We start from the raw sequence: 19,869 nt of genomic DNA, 5'->3' as shown, positions 1-19,869 counted from the left end.
TAGAAATGATGTTGGTATGATACTGTGTTGGTATGAAGCCAGGCATTTTAATTAAACAAAACAAAAACGCCTACCTCATTAGCTAAACAGAAATAACTACTCTTTCTAGTAGGATGGATGAAATAAAACAAAATAATTCTTAACAAATTTACAGTGCATAAAGTCTGACTGGACTCACCAGATGCTGCAGTCGCTGACTCCATGATGTCATTACTAGAAGCCCACGAGAACATTTGTCGTTTTTTAAGAACCTTGAAACACAAGAAGGCAAAATAAGGAAACTATAAATTCTCTGTCCCCCCCATCATTGTTAAGGAGATGGATATTGATTTGTGGCCTCTGAACTCTGAGGAAGCATGCCGTGTGTAGAGGCTGGGGAGCGTTGTGTCATCAGCTGTTCTGTTAGACATTTTTAGAAACTGTCAAGGCTTATATAGGCTACATCTGTTTTATTAAACCTTTATTTGTAAGAAATGCTCTTTTCCAGCTATTAGTAGGCTAGTAGTAGTAGTAGTAATACTAGTCTTGTTATTATTACTGTTGTTGTAATCTTTATTTGTAAAGTGAAGGTTTTACTTCCTCATTCAACTTTAGTCTCGACTTTAGACTCTGAAACAGTCAGAGCTTTATAAAGGCACAAATAACTTTCTCCATGTCAGTAAAGAACGAAAACAACTTCACTTTAAAGAATTTTCTCAAACAGAAAACTGAACAAATCTTTGGACTTGAATTAGCTGAACAAGCTGTTGCCTTTATCTTGGATTGTAGGTCTGTTAGTAATATTTGTATGAGTGAATTTAACAGTATATTCTTTTCAGTTTAGTTTGTTAAGTTGCTCTGATAATATAAACTGTGATTCTGCTCCACCTGATCACCCGGTCTGAACAGTCCAAACGAAGCTGACGATTATCAATAATCAGTTTTTAATTAGTAATTTAAAGATGTAGCCTCCTACGGTTACATTATCAATTCTCTGTCTATTACTGAAAGATTTATTTTGTATTTGTTCGTATTTATTTTCGGTTGAGTTTACTCACCAGCTGAAATCCTTACTGCGCCATCAGTCCAAGGACATGAAAGTGAAAGTATTGAAGATTCAATCACATGATAAAAAAAAAAAAAAAAAAACACATCTAAGGTACCTTTTAAGTTGCATTTTTTCCTAAACTGCACCGTTTAACGAAATCGAGGGAACGAATTGTATCTCGTGCGCAGGAATGGACTAAAACGTGCGCACGTTACAGTAAATCGTGGACTCCATAGAACTGATTTTCTCTCCCAGTGGCCACTCCCGGACTCCGTACTCCCGGGCTCCGTACATATCCTTGAGAACGTTTCCGGATGTATGTTTCAGATATACAAAAATGGCAGAAAATGTATTTGTAAATAAGTATTGTGAGGACAAAAGGATATAATTATAGATATACAGTAGGCTATATTATCAACAGAACATTGAAAGAAATGTCCTTGTCATTTAAAAAAAAATGAATAGGCAAGTAGGCATGTGCAAACTATATACTTTATGGCCAATTTTTGTATGTTTTGAAAAATATCTCTGAACATATTCTGAAGTATATGTAAAATATAATTTTTGTAATATTTTCCCCATGGTAGTGAACCAGCCAGCGTGATTTTATTGGTGATAAACATCTCACTGTGTGACTGTATTGTGATTGATGATGAATGTTTCAGCCCTCATCCATCAGACAGACACCAGTAACTATGTGCATAATTAGCTTAACAGAAGTTGTTAGCAAATGGTGAAATTTTCCAACTGATTATATTATTACTATTATTATTATTATTATATCAGCATCATAGAGGCGCTCTATCTTTAATATATTTTTTTATTTATGTCCCTTAGTACCCTCACATGTCCCTCACTACCCTTAGTAAAAAGAAAAAAAGTAAAAAGTACTAGAAGTAGTAGTTAAAAACAAAAATATATATATATTTTTTAACTCTTTATTCTTCAATCTACACCTGTATTCTTTGCTGCTGTAATGACCCAGTTTCACCATCAGGGGTCCATAAAACTCATTTTTATTGTATATTACTGTATAATATATTTTACTTTATTATTCATCAATTTTCCATACCTACTTATTCCTCTTCAGAGCCACGGGGAGGCTGGAGCCTATATCCCAGCATGCATTGGGCGGCAGGCAGGGAAACATCCTGCAGTATCTGTGCAGTAACAGACCTGTAGTGACGTGAGAACTCAGTAGAATCACTGTGAAGAACGTGCTTCCAAAAGTGTTGAGAAAATATTGACTATATTGTTGGACATGGTGCTGTACATCAGGAGGAGGAAAGTAACAGCTACTTCCTGTAAGGTGTAACAGTCAGAAATAAACCTGCTGTGCTTTTGGAACATTGTTTAGTTGCAGTACCAGATGACGTCACCGGGTGGCGCTCCTGGTTTCACTGAGACTGAGTCACAGCAACAGGTACTGAGCTCTGCTCCCAGTCTGTCTCCCGACGAGCAGCTTCAAGTCTCTTCAGTACCGACTTGGGACGTGTTGCACTATATTAATCTACACATGTGTGTTTAGAGAATATAGAGCGTAGAGACCAGGCATTGTGTGGTTGACAAGTTTAGTTGAATAAAGCGGTTCATGTGAGAATCCAAATCATGACGTCATCTGGCTCTGTCAAGCTATCAGGAGCATTTCACTAAAGGTAATATAAGCTAAGACACGACCAGACGTTACAAAGGGAAGTAATAACTCCAATGTGAACTATCTGCTGTGACACCAACCGTTCACTGAATACAGCACAATATGCTGCAAGTGAAACAACAGCAGTTAGGAACTGAGTGGAGTCTCATTTCAGTTTTATTCTACAGTAAACATGGTAAATACACAGTGATGAAAGCAAGTGCATTGTAAATCTTGGGCATTTCGTTGATAAAATATATTTTTTCTTCTGTTAAAAGACTAATTACATGGAAACAGATAAAAACATTAAAACAATCCTCTTCAATTTCTCTAATCTGTGTGCAGTGAATTCAGTTCAGTGTTTCGGATTTACTTTCAAGTTTCTTTGAAAAACTGTTGAACCCTGGGAGAAGAGCAGGTCATGTGGTCAGGATTTTGTTCCATCTGGAAAGATTAGAAGGTTGTCAAAGAAAATACATCTCTCTATTTTAATTCTATCATTTGACCTCATGGTGGCAGTAGTTCACATTCTACTGAAATAAAATGACCTGGATCATTAATTCCCTGAGGAAACCCACCACTCAATAAACTGAGTACATTAATAAGTAACAGATGAAAAAGTACTGAGAGTGTTTTATAAGTTTACCTTCAGAGTTCTGTGGAGTGAAGTTATCTTGGATAGACTCGTCACAGATGAACTCAACACAGTGCTGTCTTCCACAGTTTGCTCCCATTAATGATGACAACATTTACAAACAAACACACAATACTACATACAACAAATATACAATACTTTTTTGTATATTATTGTATAAACTTCAACAAATTCAATGCACTACAAAACAAAACTGGTTAATTTCATCCCTGAAATGTCCTTAATTTCTCCATTACATAAACATTAAAAGTAAGGTTAGTATCATGGGTTTATAAGGGATTTATTCATGGGTTGATACACAAAGACTTTTCATGCCTTTTGTGCAGGTTTACAGGTTAAGTGGAAATTCATGGAAAAGTTCCTGTCTTCCTGAAATTTACATTAAATTAGAAAGTAAGGTGTCAGGATGAAGGGGAGTTTAAGGAGGTTTTGATGGGATCTCCTCCATTAATAAGTCCCTTAATTAATTTTAAGGGGATTTTCCATGAATTAAGGAGTGAATTCATGTAAATTAATAAAAATGTAAGGTTATTTTAAGGGATTACTGGTTCATAGACAATGGTCATAACATTCTCAGCAGACTTGAGGCTTTTTCATGTGGACAAGAAGACCATGAGGCGATCTGTCTGTCCATCTGCACCTGAGTAAGAGTGGACAAGTAGGGAAAATAACCTTGATCACATGTCACTTTATAAACCTGTCAACTTTCTTTTACACTGGCCTAAGATGTATTCAGTCTTCATCTGTAACATAACTGGGTATAAGGTGAAGGAAGAGGAGGAAGAAATGGAAAGGTTCCTATACTAAGCAACATTCCTATATGCTCTATAACATGTAACCTTTGACCCATATTTACACCTTAAGTGACTAAAACTCAAGAATACTGAATCTGCTTCACCATTATAAGATTAAAGTCTAAAGTGACATCTTGTGTGTTTCTCACTGAACTGAGTCTGGAATGTGCAAACGCCCAAATCTCATAGAAACACTGACAAAATAATAACTTGCTGTCCTCTAGAAGAAGCTGCTCACCTCTTATTACGCCTCTCCTTAAAGTGCTACAACTATAATTATCATTGGTTGTTCAGTCTTGTTCACATGACCTTATACTTTATGACCAATAGCTTTATTATATTCTCTCTGTATTAACATAATCATGAATATTGAACACTATAAAACTCTGTGTGATCGTCCAGATTTTGAGTTCCCTTGCTCCCAACCTGCAGATTGAATAAGTTTGAGTTTTCTTCCACAGGACCCAGCAGCTACCAACCTAAACCTCATTAACAGCTGCTGCTAATTAATTCACACACTCACCTGATGCATGGCACAGAGAGAGTTATGGCCAAAACTCAACATGTCAAACCCTGTCAGAGGGTTGTATTATAAATTATCTTGATCAATTCACACTACTGATACATTTCTTTCTGCTCCATCAGTCAAAGCAAATGAAAGTTGAAGTAAAGAAGATTCACATGTTAAAAAACCCATTTCACATTTCCTCCAGAGTATGTGTATGTATGTTTCAAATATATTAAAATGGCCAAAAATGCATTTGTACATGCAGATGACATTCATTCTTAATGTATGGAGAGAACAAAATATATTTTGGATATAATTAAAGATATGGTATCAACAGAACACTGGAGGAAAATGTATTTCCTTGTCATTTAATTTTTTTTTTAATCTCATGTATGCATGTGTAAACTACTTCACTCTGAATATGCTCTGAATATATTCTGAAGTATATGTAAAATGTATTTTTGTAGTATTTGTCCCATGTTAGTGAACCAGCCAGTGTGATTTTATTGGTGATAATTTGCCAAATGGGTATCAAGTGGAAACGTTTCACTGTGTGACTGTATTGTGATTCTGAATGTTTCAGCCTTCATCCATCAGACAGATGTGTATTCACATTAGAAATCCGTTCCTTCTCCTGTGCAGTTAAAGTCCAACCTGTCTGCTGTGTGTTTCCTCAGTTCCTCAGTGTACAGAGTGTGTGTTGAGCTGTGACATGGAGCTGAGCAGCAGCTTCTAACTCCAGACTGTAGGAGCCATGAGGCTGTTTGACTCCCAGGAGTCTGAGCAGCAGACACACTCAGTGATGGAAAACACTTTATTCAGCTCACTTCAGGTTTAGTTTAGTGAAGTTTATTTGAACATTCAGAACAAACACAGAAGAAACAAGAAAATACATTTCCAGATTGTGCAGGTGAGAAAATAACACCTCAAAGGCCTTATAAAGGCATCTCACCTAAAACAAAAACAAAACAAAACAAGGAATTAAGATGACAAATAATCTTCTAAATATGAATCTTCTATAATTAACTTAATTGAACCAAAGAACAAATATCGGACATTCATTTGTGAGACTCACTGTTCAATTGAATTATGTCTTAATTTGATTTAACGTATTCAATTAGAATTTGACATATAGCCTAATAAAGAAAGATCAATCATCAAATACCCAAGGGGAAACAGGTAGCACACACAAATCTTCAGGACGAAGTTGACTAATCTCAATTTCACCAATTTATTTTGGCCATGTCAACAAACATGCAAATGTTTCGGCCTAATGGCCTTCATCAGGGTAAAGAAAGTTTGAAAGCAATGTATTCTTAAATCATTCATGTCATTCTTCAATCTTCATTTGTCTGATGTAAACAGTTTTAATATATTTTGCTTGTATTTAATATACTGTAATATTTGTTAAAACAGAGATGTCCATTAACATTTAACATTTAGATTTAACATTTAACATTTAGGTTTAACATTTAACATTTAGATTTAGATTAAACATTTAGATTTAACATTTAACATTTAGGTTTAACATTTAACATTTAGGTTTAACATTTAACATTTAGTTTTTACATTTAACATTTGGGTTTAACATTTAACATTTAGATTTAGATTAAACATTTAGGTTTAACATTTAACATTTAGATTTAACATTTAACATTTAGGTTTAACATTTAACATTTAGATTTAACATTTAACATTTAGGTTTAACATTTAACATTTAGATTTAACATTTAACATTTGGGTTTAACATTTAACATTTAGATTTAACATTTAACATTTGGGTTTAACATTTAACATTTAGATTTAGATTAAACATTTAGGTTTAACATTTAATATTTAGATTTAACATTGACATTATATTTAATATATTTTTTACAAGAAAAGTAAATATGACTAAGTTCACAAATATTGCTGTAAATCTGGTAAAAAGTGACTTAAATCTTGCTGTTAATTTCAACGTGCGCCACTTTACAATCGGCGCCCCATAAGCACGAGGGCAGTATATGCATGTATAGGGAGCTAGGCCTATGTCATGTTATAGCTACATTATGTTGTTTTAATGTATAGTTTTTGAATTGTATTTTGCATTTATGTAGACTCATGATTTACTGGCACAACAGTTGTCCTGTTCAACATCATCTTTGGAGAGAGTTGTGTCGAACAAGCCGGGGGTGTCGACCACAACGACAGGCCTGCCATCAATCTCTCCAGATGCTTTCTGGCAAAACTTGGTCACAGACTTCTGGCTGGCTTTGGATTTAAAATGCTTTTTGCCCAAGATGGTATTTCCAGTGGCACTCTTCCCATTGCCAGTCTTCCCTATCAGCACAATCCTGAGACACTCTGCACTCTGATTTTCATCATCACCTGCCTTGTCTGATGTGCAGTCTTGAATTAGTGCTCTCTTGCTCTATAACCTTATCCATCTGTGCCTTGGCAAACATCTCCATTGTGAAGCATCTGGATCCTGCAGCTCTCATCTTTTCCACAGTCTCCAACACCTCAGAGACCTGCTGCTTGTCCTTAATGTTGAGGACAACAAATCGGCCTCCACAGCTCTGACAGAGCTCCTTGATATCCTTGTTTTCCTTTAGAAAGTTAACAACAGCTGGAGCGGTAGGATCTGACTCCACAGGGAACAGAATCATGGTAAAGTCATTGACTCGAGAGCTGAAAGTGTTCTGGATGGTCACTAACTCTCCCTTGTCTTCATCAGTGAGGGGACCCACAGGTATGACCAGGACGAAGGCATGGACGCCCTCAGGATCACAGAGGGAGAGACACCTGAGTGATTCATTCATCACTGCCTCCTGAGAGTTTCCAGACAAGGCAGGAAGCTCCACCAGGGAAACCCAACGTCTGCACACCTCTCCCTGATGTTTCACACACTCTGCAGACTTGGAGGCTGGATCAAGCATCGTCTGGCCCAAAATGGCCTTGACTACTGAAGTCTTCCCTGCTGCTCTCCTCCCACATAGAACCAGATTTAAAGGTAGGTTGGCATGTTCAGACACAGACTTTGGTGTTATGGAATCGGTCCCTTCAGTGTAGGTGAGGCAGGTTTCATTGTTTTCACGAACAATGTTCTCAATCTTCTCCATTAACAATTTAAGGTCATCTTTTAACATGCTACAGTGTCTTCCTCCACATTCTTTAAGGAGCTGATTTACAGAGAAATGTGTTTGATTTCCCTCATGTGTGGTGATGACCATTGAGTTTTTAAAGGCATCTTGACCAAACAAACTCAGGATGAACTTCAGTGTCAGTCTCTTCTCCTCTGTGAATTCAGAAGGCTTCACTAACAGCAACAGTACATTTGGTCCAGGGCAGCAGAGAGCCATGCAGTTCCTCATCTCTTGTCTCACTGTTTCCACAGGTAGACTGAAGATGTCTGGGGTTTTCACGACTGTTAAAGACTTTCCATTCCACTCTCCACAGGCGGCCACACATTCCTTGGTTGAGAAGAATCTATTAAAATGAAAAGCTTTTTCTCCCATGATGAAGTTACCTAGTGTTATCTTTTTGTCCTGACTTTTTCCAAACAGCACAATCCTGAGTGCAGATGCTGTAAAATAACAAAAAAAAACATGAAAAATGAATTTCCAATGAGCCCACTCTCAACAGCCTCTATCCATTTATCACATTCAATCATACATTAATTTAGTAAAGAAAGTTGGGGACATTGATGAGAAATTTCTTTGTTTACGGCTGTACAGTAACTACAGACATTTACTTTTGGCTTGAAATTAATTTAAAGGAGGAAACATTTAACCTATAGTTTTTCAACATCATATTACAGATATCTAGCTGGATAATAAACACTTTTGATTTACTTACACTGGTAGGAAGGGTTATTTTCCATGACAGATTTCAGCCCTGTAAAAAAATATACCATCAGTAGTGTAAAGGATAATAGTCAGTACATTACCATAGAGTCATTTGTGCTAATTAACAAATCATCAACTCATCACACCGTCAAAATGTTTTCCTGCACTTACCAACAGATCTAGCAAGATCCAAGTTAACAGGGGCTTCTTCTCTTTCTTCTATTCTTAGATGATCACTAGTTAAACCAATAGTTGCATCTTTAGATACATCACAGTTCACATGCTCTCCGTTGTTCTCCTTTGCAACTTGTCCCAGACGTGTTAACAGTTCTGGGAGTTCAAGGTGCTTCTGCTTCAAGTACCTGTATCTACATTTTCTGATCATGTCCTGTAAGGCTGGGTATTGCATATAGGTTTTCAGGACACCTGAACTCTCCTCTCTGGGTGTTGATATCAATACCAGTGAATGATCAAATGAGCGCTCACTGAAGGTTTCAAGGACTTTGTGTAACCTCAGTTTCTGTTCCTGAGTGAAGTCTTCAGGCTGTAGAACCAGCAGGAATACATGAGGTCCAGGGGCAGAAAGTCTCACACAGCTTTCTACATGCTTTGTCAGTTTGTCTTGGGAGATGTTGGGAAGCAGCAGATCTGGGGTGTTGATGACCACTATTTTTCTCTCTTTCAACCGGCCACTCTCTCTCACACAGTGGACAGGTGCTTTCTGAGTGTTGAACACAGTCTTTCCCAGTATGAGGTTCCCTACTGCCCTCTTCTTAGACCAGCTGTTCCCCAGCAGCACGACCCTCAGCTCAGACACTGAAATGAAAACAAAAATGAAAACACTGAATTATAAAAGGCAACCAAGAGCAGACTTAACCAAGGAGACAATAAACCCAACAAGATTTTAACCTAAGAATCCGAGAGGAGGAACACTGCCATGGCTTCAATCGAGTATGGAGAGGGTTCTTTGGAAATGGGGTGTCAGGATTAACAACATGAAGAAATGGAAAAAAGCAGATCCAAGGCATTCTTCTCAACCTGGTGCCAAAAAAACATGGTCCAGGTTTTTAATGTTTATGTCATGCATCAGCCATTATAATAAAGGCTTTTTAATTTTTTTGCATGAGAAGAGAGCCTTGGATCCCATTTCTTTTTCTCTATTTCTTCAAGATTTTAACCTAATTTAACTGTATTTGGGCTGATGACCAGGGAGGGAATCCAAAGCCAGTTTTTTTTAGAGGTGAACATGGAGAAAACCTCATTTAGATCTTGTAAACTTACCTTTGATCTTGTTAATCTTTAAATGACAGAAAATGTAAACTTGTGATGACAAAGTTATTTGTAGAGTTCCTACCACATAAGGTAGGGGTGTCACAACTCCAGTTCAATCCACCAGAGGGCACCAAACTGGACTTCAACTACCAGCCTGATCTCCACCTGCATACCTGTTTCCATTCTTCTCTCAGTCTCCACACCTGATCCTCATCACTCCCCTGCATATATACCTGTCGCCCCAGTTAGTTAGTGCTTGCAATTTGAGTCTGCCTCATTTTACATAGCTGCTTATCTGTTGTTGCTAGTATAGAAAGTAAGTCTGCCTATCTGAATTCTGTACCTGTCTGCCTGCCTGCCTGCTTGCTGTAATAAATCAGCATTGTTCAGTCCTACTACCTGTCTCTGCTTCTGCTCTTGGGTCCTAGTTGCTTTTCCTGACAGAACTGCAAGCCATGACAGTCCCAGCAGAAGCTGACGCCATCCAAAGCGCCCTACAATATCAAGGAGCAGCCATCGGTCATCATGAGCATCAATTACCTGAGGACTTAGCTGCCCTGATTGCCATGGTCATACGTATCGACAACCAACTCAGGGAGAGATGCAAACCCTCCCTCCGGTCCAGCCCCTCACCTCACAGAGATGAAAGTTCCACCCGCCAAGGACAATCATCAGTCCTCCATCCTTCCATCACTTCTCAGTCCATTGCCCCAGAGAACACAGAGGCAGAGCCCATGCAACTTGGTCATACCAAATTGAGTCCTACTGAAAGGCAGCGACATATCCGTTACAACTGTTGTTTGTATTGTGGTCAACCTGGTCACTTCCTGGCTCAGTGTCCGTTAAAAGACAAGACTACTGGTGAGTCCTATTAAAGCCTCTCCCCATCCTTCCAATCTCATGCTTGCTACACTCTGCCTGAATAATCAGATTAATCCTGTTAAAGTGCTTATTGACTCTTGTGCAGACAGTAATTTCATTAATTCCTCTCTTGTTCACCAACTGAATATTCCTACGTCCCCTGTGCAGACACCACGAGAAGCCAACGCTCTGGATGGTCGGGCCATCGGTATGGTTTCCCTCTCCACTGTTCCCCTAGAGCTCTGCATATCAGGTAACCACAGTGAAAACATCCAACTAAACCTGATCAACTGTCCATACGTTCCTGTCATATTAGGCCAATCCTGGCTTCACAAACACAACCCCACTATAAACTGGTCCAACAGCTCTATTACAGGCTGGAGCCCGTTCTGTCACTCTGTCTCTCGTCAGCTCAGCCATGTGACCTCTCCGGTTCTCCTACACCTGAGAACTACCCTGACTTGGCTAAAGTCCCTCCAGAATACATGAACCTTAAGGAGTTATTCAACAAGAGTTGGGCAACCAGTCTTCCTCCCCATCGTCCTTATGACTGTGCCATTGATCTGCTGCCTGGTACCTCGCCTCCTCGTGGCCGCCTGTACTCTCTGACTGGTCCGGAAACTAAAGCCATGGAGAAGTACGTCAGTGAGTCTCTTGCCTCTGGCATCATTCGACCATCCTCCTCACCTGCTGGAGCTGGGTTCTTCTTCGTGGACAAGAAGGACAAATCTCTACATCCTTGCATTGACTTCCGGGGTCTCAATGACATAACTGTTAAGAATAGATACCCCTTACCCCTCATCTCCTCTGCCTTTGAACTTCTCCAGGGGGCCACTGTTTTCACTAAACTGGATCTTCGTAATGCCTACCACCTGGTGAGAATAAGGGAAGGAGATGAATGGAAGATGGCCTTCAATACCCCCATTGGCCACTATGAGTATCTAATTATGCCATTCGGCCTTACTAACGCCACTGCCGTCTTCCAGGCCCTAGTCAAGCATGTGCTCAGAGACATGCTTAACTGGTTTGTTTTTGTTTATTTAGATGACATCCTCATCTTTTCCTGCAATCTTCAAGAACACGTCCAACATGTCTGCCAAGTCCTGAAACGCCTCCTGGAGAACCAGTTGTTTGTAAAGTTGGAGAAATGTGATTTTCACACATCCTCAGTTCCCTTCCTCGGTTACATTGTCTCTGCTGGTAACATCCAAATGGACCCTGACAAGGTAAAAGCAGTCCTGGACTGGCCTAGACCCACTACACTGAAACGGCTCCAGCGTTTTTTGAGTTTTTCCAACTTTTATCACAGGTTCATTAGGAATTACAGCTCCCTAGCCACTCCCCTCACAGCTCTCACTTCCAGGTTTTCAACGTCAGCTTGGACCCCTGACGTCGAGGAAGCTTTTGTGGAAGTGATGATTCTCCTCTGCTCTGATCCTGGTTCATCCCGATCCTGCTCTCCCCTTCGTGGTAGAAGTTGATGCTTCCGATACAGGAGTTGGAGCTGTGCTCTCACAGCGTAACACCAAAGACCAAAAGCACCACCCATGTGCCTACTTCTCCCATAAACTTACCCCTACAGAACGCAACTATGACACTGGCAACCGGGAGCTCACCGTCAAGCTTGCCCTGGAGGAATGGAGGCGTTGGTTGCTCATCCCTTCCAAGTGCTAACCAACCACAAGAACCATGAATACATCTGTGGTGCCAATAGACTGAACTCTCGTCAAGCCTGGTGGGCTCTGTTTTTCAATCGTTTTAATTTCTTTCTGTCTTATCGTCCTGGCTCCCGTAATACAAAGCCTGATGCACTATCCTGCCAGTTCTCTCCTGATTCTGCTACGCAGTAACCTGAAACCATCTTGCCAGACTCCTGCGTGGTGGTAGCCCTAACCTGGGGAGTTGAAGCTGAGGTCCAGGGTGCTCTATGCTACCATCCAGACCCAGATAACGGGCCTCCCAATCGTCTTTGTTCCTGATTCTGTTCATTCCAGGGTGCTCCAGTGGGCTCACTCTTCAAATCTGGCCTGTCACCCTGGCACTTGTTGAACCTTGGTTCTCCTACAGCAGCATTTCTGGTGGCCCTCCATGCTGGATGATGCCCAGTCGTTTGTTTCCGCCTGTCCCACTTCAGCCTCTTCTGGTTCCTCGCAAACCCTGGTCCCACATATCCCTCGACTTTGTTGCTGGACTACCTCCCTCCAATGGTAACACCACTATTCTCACTATAGTTGATCGCTTCTCCGAGTATGCCCATTTTGTCGCATTGCCCAAACTGCCCACAGCCAAGGAAACTGCTCAGCTGGTCATTGTTATGCGCTCCCCCTATTGGTGCCTGTGTTGTGTTAACCTTTTCTGCTCTGCTCCACTCAGCTGCTCCTGCTCTGCTCTACTCAGCTGCTCCCGGTCTGGCCTGACGATCACCTTATAAATAGGGCCAAGGGCTCATTCAGTAGCCCTCTCTCCTCCTGACAGCAGCAGCCATGTGGTGCCCTGGTTGTTTTTGACTTATGTTTTTTCCTCCATAGGTTGGGGATTTATTTCTTTCCTTTAACCTTGGTTTGGGAAAGATGGGTCCGGTAGTTCAGTTTTTGTGGCTTTATTTTGGTAGTTTAGTTTCCCTCCTTAGTTTTGGTAGCTTAAGGGTGAGCCCTCTGTGTCCAACGGCCCACTGCGTGGTTGGCCCGAGGAGCTCCCCTTCCTTTTGATGAGTTTGGCCGGCCCGTCTGACCCTTTTGTTTTCCTAGGTTTGTTTTTTTGTGTATTATAAATAAACATTTTTGGTCTTTTTTTCTCAAACCTGTCTCAGTTTATGTTATTGGCCTCCTGAAAACGAACTATTCATTGGGGCCGTAACAGTCATACAACATGTTTTCTGTCATCATGGTCTCCCTAAAGACATTGTTTCATATTGTGGTCTCCAGTTCATCTCCCAGTTCTGGAAAGCATTCTGTCAACTCATCGGTGCCACTACTCTGGATTCCACCCCCAGATCAATGGCCAGACAGAGTCAACCAGGACCTGGAAACTTCCCTGCGATGTCTGGTCCCCTCCAATCCAACAGCTTGGAGCAGTAAATTAGTCTGGGTAGAATATGCCCACAACACTCCTCCATCATCGTCCACAGGTCTGTCACCTTTTCAGTGCTCCCATGGTTTTCAACCACCTCTATTCCCAGTACAAGTAAGAAGTTTCTGTTCCTTCTGCTCAAGCCTTCGTCTGTTGGTGCCGAGTCACCTGGAGGAAAGCCCGCTGCACTGCTCCGCTCTTCTGCCAGGTACGAGCGCCAAGCTCATCGCCACCGCATCCCTGCGCCTAGATACTTTCCAGGTCAGAGGGTTTGGTTGTCCACTTGTGATGTTCCTCTCAGAGTCTTGTCCCACAAGTTAGCCCCTAAGTTCATTGGTCCTTTTCCCATTTCTAAAATCATCAGCCGGTCTGCTGTCCACCTTAAAGGATAAGGCCGGTGTTTTTTAATGCATTGCTTACCGTCAACAAATCCTATGAAAATAACAAAATCAACAATGCGTTTGCTCTACTCTCGTTACTTTCTGACTTCCCATGTACCATTTTTAGCCTTCAACCCGGAAGTAATTGGCTCCAATTGTAAGCTAAAAACCTTGAAATACAGCTCACAAAGACATAGTTTCAATTTTAAAAATCGCTAACTGTTACCACGAAAAGTCAGACTGTTGTAGTTATTACCAAATCAAATTCAAATGGGAACAAATTCTTCATTACGCCGGGGACTATTTTCGGTGCTACAGAACTACTTTCCTGAGATGGAAAACGTGTTTACGGTCGGCTTATTAAGTTGTTTGAGGAAAAAGTTGGCCGGCCCGGTGCATCGTGATGATGAAATATGCTGCAGAGCAGCAGCATGGCTCTGTGACGGGTTTTTAATAGTTTTTTTAATACAATGGAGTTCTATGGCTGCTGGGACATGGCTTCATTGGGCACCGGCTACATGGACGAGACTTGCTGGCAAAACAAAATCATTGCTGATTTTGTTATTTTCATAGGATTTGTTGACGGTAAGCAATGCATTAAAAAACACCGGTCTTATCCTTTAAGTTACCCCACACCATGCGCATTCATCCTGCTTTCCATGTCTCCCGAGTGAAACCTGTTCACCGGTCACCCCTGGTTCCTCCTCCTCCTCCGCCCAGGATTGTTGATGGTTCGGCTGCCTGCTCGGTCCGCAAGCTGCTGGGTGTCTGACGCCAGGCCAGGGGACTCCAGTACCTGGTGGACTGGGAGGGATATATGGCCCAGAAGAATGCAGCTGGGTTCCTGCCTGGGACATCCTCGATCCTCAGCTCATCAGGGACCAGAGGGCACCAAACTGGACTTCAACTACCAGCCTGATCTCCACCTGCAGACCTGTTTCCATTCTTCTCTCATCAGTCTCCACACCTGATCCTCATCACTCCCCTGCATATATACCTGTCGCCCCAGTTAGTCAGTGCTTGCAATTCGAGTCTGCCTTGTTTTACATAGCTGCTTATCTGTTGCCAGTATAGAAAGTAAGTCTGTCTCTCTGAATTCTGTACCTGCCTGCCTGCTTGCTGTAATAAATCAGCATTGTTCAGTCCCACTACTTGTCTCTGCTCCTGCTCTTGGGTCCTAGTTGCTTTTCCTGACAAGGGGCTTAATTACTTTATTAAATATTATAGTTTGTGCAACCTAATATGAAATGTTGGAAACTTAGATTGTATGAAACCCCAGTTCACGTTCAGTTTAACTCACTGCGAGGTGGTGGTAATTCATAGCTGCTGCGCTTCAGGGGTTTCAGATCCTCTCCTTCTGTAAGATTACAGAATACAATTTCAGACAAAATTCTTTTAGACTGAGAAGTTGCTCATATAATGTGCAATTAACCTGCTTATGAAAATAACAATTACATAATTTGTAAATGTTTGTTGATGTCCCCCATTTGCTGCACCTCCCACTATTATCTAGCAAGCATTGGTTTTCAGAAGATTTCCACTATTTTGTATCCAGATCATTTAAAGTTTTTGTCGCCACCAAGTGGAATTCTAAAGGCTTTACACCACTGGAATGACAAGACAAGCTAAAATGGTGGAAAAATTAAGATGAATTTTATTGATCCAGAGGAGAAACTGGGTCACTGCAGCAGCAAAGTATAGAGCTGTATATTAGTCAACAAAAGTTAAATGTGTATATGTGCAGGATATTAATCATTTAGGAATTATTTTACAGTGTTGGTGTGATTTTATAAAGCCAGACATTTTAAATAGAAAAAAACAAACCATCAAAACAAACAAAAAGCCTTTGTCTTAAGCTAAACAGAAGTTACTATTTTATCAAGCAACATGAATGAAATAGAAGAAAATAATTTACAGTTAGTGCATATTTCTGATATTAAGTCTGACTGGACTCACCACATGCTGCAGTGGGTGACTCTGCCATAATGCCACTCTACTGGAAACCCACCAGAGAGAAATTCAGCTGGAGGAGAACCTTAAAACACAAGAAGACAAAATAAGGGAACTATAAACTCTCTGTCTCCCTCCCTGTCTGACCTACACACTTAATCCCCATTAATATTTACTGTATTATTAATTATAAATTATTCTGCAGCACAACAAAACCTTTCAAAAGTCATTGTGTGAACAAAAACATGTAAATTGCTAAATACATATATTTTCTAAACATATTTGTCAGGGAAAGTTAACTGAGCATGTTTTCTGTTTTTCAACACCACCTTGCTGCCACCATGTGTGTGTGTGTGTGTGTGTGTGTGTGTGTAACTGAGTGTGCAGCTGGGTGTGGCCGAATAGAGCATGTGTTCTCAGCAAACCTTCGCTATAGAAAAAATCAGGTTAATATATAACATGTATTATTATTATCAGCTCTGTAATATACTGTAAACTGGATGCCAAAGTCAGGTTATAAAATGTAATGTAACTCCTAAAGCCTAACCGCTGAGACCTGACATGGCTGCTGTACAGTTGATGCCGAAGCTGTCAATATTTAGGCATGAATGACGTCAGACTAGATAAGAAACGACTTCATTTTAAAGCGATTACTCAAAGGATAAACGGAATGAATCTTTGATCTCATAATTCAGACTAAAATAAAATCATCAGATTTCTCTCAGATTGTTTGATAGCGGAACATGGCGCACCTTGTATTATAGGCTACATCTGTTACAGTAAAGTGTATTTATATTAGCATAATGTGTGAATCAAACAGTATATTCTTTAAGCTTAGTTTGTGAAGTTTTACTCTGATAATAGGCTACAAGCTGTGATTCTGGTCCATCTTATCCTGAACACACAACTGACGATTATCAATAATCAATTTAAATGAACAATTTTAAGATGTAGCGTCCTACGGTTATATTATCAATTATCTTGGTCTATATTACTGATACATTTCATTTTATTTGTTCGTATTTATTTTCGGTTGGGTTTACTCACCAGCTGAAATTCTTACTGCACCATCAGTCCAAACAAATGAAAGTGAAAGTTAAGAAGATTCAACCCAGACGATAAAAAACACACTTCTCACATTTCATTCACAATATTGATGGATGTATGTTTCAAATGTGTACAAAAAACATTCATTCTTAATGCACTGAGAGGACAAAATATATTTTATATATAATTACAGTTGTTGGCAAAAGCACATAGGAGGTAAATGTCTTTCCGTCCGTGTCAAAAAAATATGTATAGGCTATATATACAGTATATATAACCTTTATTTAATCAGGAAGTCACATTGAGATCGAGATTTCATTTGCAAGTGAGACCTGAATACATGATAAAATAGAAAATGTAAAAGTTCAAATACATCAGTAATAGACCTACCTCAAAGCAGAAACAATAGAAATAGGAATAAAATGTAAAAGGGGGAAAAAAATAAAAAATAAAAAATAATAAAAAATATGTATATATATAATAAATAAAATTTTGAAATATACAATAACATTAAAATATGCAGCAGAAATAAATAAAACAAGATAAAAATATATATTATCATTTCACATAAAAATGTCAAATAAAATAGTCACATCTAAAAGTAATTAAACCTCTCACCAGATGTCTGAAATGGCCTACTGGAACCAGCTCCTTCAGTTCCAGTCTACTCTGTAAATCATTCCAGACAAATGGTGCAGCATAAATAAAAACGGTCTTACCTAGATGTTCCCAGAATAAACTAATGTTTATTCTGGGAACATACAACATCAGCCAGTCCTGAGAATGAGTGTTATAAGTTTCATTTTCCAACAAAGAAGAGATGACAAGTGAGATGGTTGTGTACCCTTATAGATGAATAGATACAGGTGATGATCTCGCCTAACGGAAAGAGAAGGCCAGCCCACTTTCTGATACGAGACACAGTGATGAGTAGGCCTACCATAAACATCTTCAGTAATAACCCTAAGAGCCGAAAGATAGGCGGCATCTAGTGGTTCAAGGGTGGAAACAGATGCATCATCATAATTGAGCACAGAGAGAAAAGTTGCTTCCACAATCTTTTTCCTACAGAATATAGGGAAGCAAGACCTGTTCCTATACAAAAAACTCAGCTGCATCTTCAGTTTATGGGTTAATTCATCTATATGAGTTTTAAAAGTAAATTTGTCATCAATCCAGATGCCTAGGTATTTATACTGAGGGACTCTCATTAGCATTTAAGCATTTAAGACTAATTTAAGGGCTATAAAAGCATTTTGCAGGGCATTGAAAGAGAGCTGCAGATTGTCGATGGCTGATTGAATAGAGTCAGCCGAGCAGTATAACATAGTATCATCTGCATAAAGATGTAAATTACAAGTATGGAAGGACAAACTTATATTATTAATTGAAATGGTGAAGAGGACTGGACCCAGAATAGAGCCTTGTGGAACGCCTTTAGTCATAGGGAGAAACTCTGATTTAACATCGCCCATTTTTATACACTGCTGTCTGTCTGAGAGGTAGTTGCTAAACCACCTCAAGGTGGTTGGATCCATGCCAATATTTGATAATCTATCTAAGAGCGTGGGGTGATCAATACAGTCGAAAGCCTTTGACAGGTCGACAAAAAGACTGCACAATGCATTCTATTGTCTACAGTGGACACAATGTAATTTAAGACTAACGAAGTAGCAGAGACAGTACTATGTTCCGCTCTAAATCCAGATTGGCAGTGACTCAGTATAGAATACCTAGATAGATATGTGTTGAGCCGGTTATTTACTAATGATTCAAGAATCTTTGAGAGGCAAGCAGGCATGTGCAAACTATTTTTGGCCAGTGTTTGTGGTTTGAAAAATCTCTCTTAACATATTCTAAGTACATGTAAAATGTATCTTTTGAAGTATTTATCCCCGTGTTAATGAACCAGCAAGTGTGATTTTATTGGTGATGATTTGCCAAACTGTACCAAGTAGCTGAGAGTCATACTGGGCAGGAAAATGTTTCATTGTGTGACTGTATTGATTTTGAATGTTTCAGCCTTGATCCATCAGACAGATGTGTATACATATAAGAAATACATTCCTTCTCCTGTGCAGGTAAAGTCAAACCTGTCTGCTGTGTGTTTCCTCAGTTTCTCAGAGTAAAGAGTGTGTGGATTGATGAGACTATTTACATTTACACTATCTGCAGTTTTCCTCCAGTACTAATCCTCTCTAGCGTTGGCAGCAGCGTTACTTTTCGCTGTTATATTTTTTGTATTGCTCATATTTATTCATTATAATAGCTTGTTTGTTTTGAGAGAAGAACACAAATGTTAATAATCCATTTCCCCCCATACTTCTTCCCACTTACAGTCTACTTAACGTGTTGAAGTTGTCAGCAGGCGTAAAAATGGATCCCGATAGAATCTGAAAGCCCCGAAATGACAACACTTGAAAGGATTAAATGTAAAAGCATATAGGCCTACAGCATTTTTTTCTCAGACAGCTTCAGTCCCAGGTTTAAAGGTTTTAACAATCTATTAATTTTATGAATATAGCCTATAGTTTTAGAGATATCTTGGCTCTGACGCCACTGGCTCCTGCAGTTCACTCTGTCACCTCTAATTCTGGATACCAGTAAGGATATTCCAGTAATTATTATTCAAGCTATTAGGCTATTATTATTGTTATTATTAGGCTACTATTATTATACCAGCATCATAGAGGCGTGCTATATCTTTAATTTTATTTTTATTTATGTCCCTTAGTACCCTCTCATGTCCCTCACTACCCTTAGTAAAAAAAATAAAATTAAAATAAAAAGTAAAAAGTAGTAGTACTACTACTACTAGTAGTAGTAGTAAAAAAAAAAAATACCCT

At 39.6% G+C, this 19,869-nt stretch overlaps 2 protein-coding genes across 2 annotated transcripts in view; both read right to left on the bottom strand.

The window, feature by feature from the left end:
• Nucleotides 1-19,869, bottom strand: part of LOC139927953 (uncharacterized) — a 43,083-nt gene that overhangs the window by 10,320 nt on the left and 12,894 nt on the right. The window contains 2 exon segments of the mRNA XM_078285354.1: nt 6,736-6,997; nt 6,999-8,182. Of these exon segments, the coding sequence (XP_078141480.1) occupies nt 6,736-6,997; nt 6,999-8,182 (1,446 nt within the window).
• Nucleotides 8,593-16,010, bottom strand: LOC139929482 (GTPase IMAP family member 5-like). The gene is made up of 3 exons (XM_078285126.1): nt 15,983-16,010; nt 15,327-15,383; nt 8,593-9,260 (listed from the first exon to the last, which is right to left on the bottom strand). The coding sequence occupies exons 1-3, from the start codon at nt 16,008-16,010 to the stop codon at nt 8,593-8,595; spliced, it is 753 nt and encodes a 250-aa protein (XP_078141252.1).

The sequence above is a fragment of the Centroberyx gerrardi genome, chromosome 8 (genome assembly GCF_048128805.1).
Source record: "Centroberyx gerrardi isolate f3 chromosome 8, fCenGer3.hap1.cur.20231027, whole genome shotgun sequence".
In the NCBI taxonomy this organism is placed as follows: domain Eukaryota; kingdom Metazoa; phylum Chordata; class Actinopteri; order Beryciformes; family Berycidae; genus Centroberyx; species Centroberyx gerrardi.
Note: the sequence above shows the minus strand (reverse complement) of the source record. Positions and strands in the feature narration are given on the sequence as shown.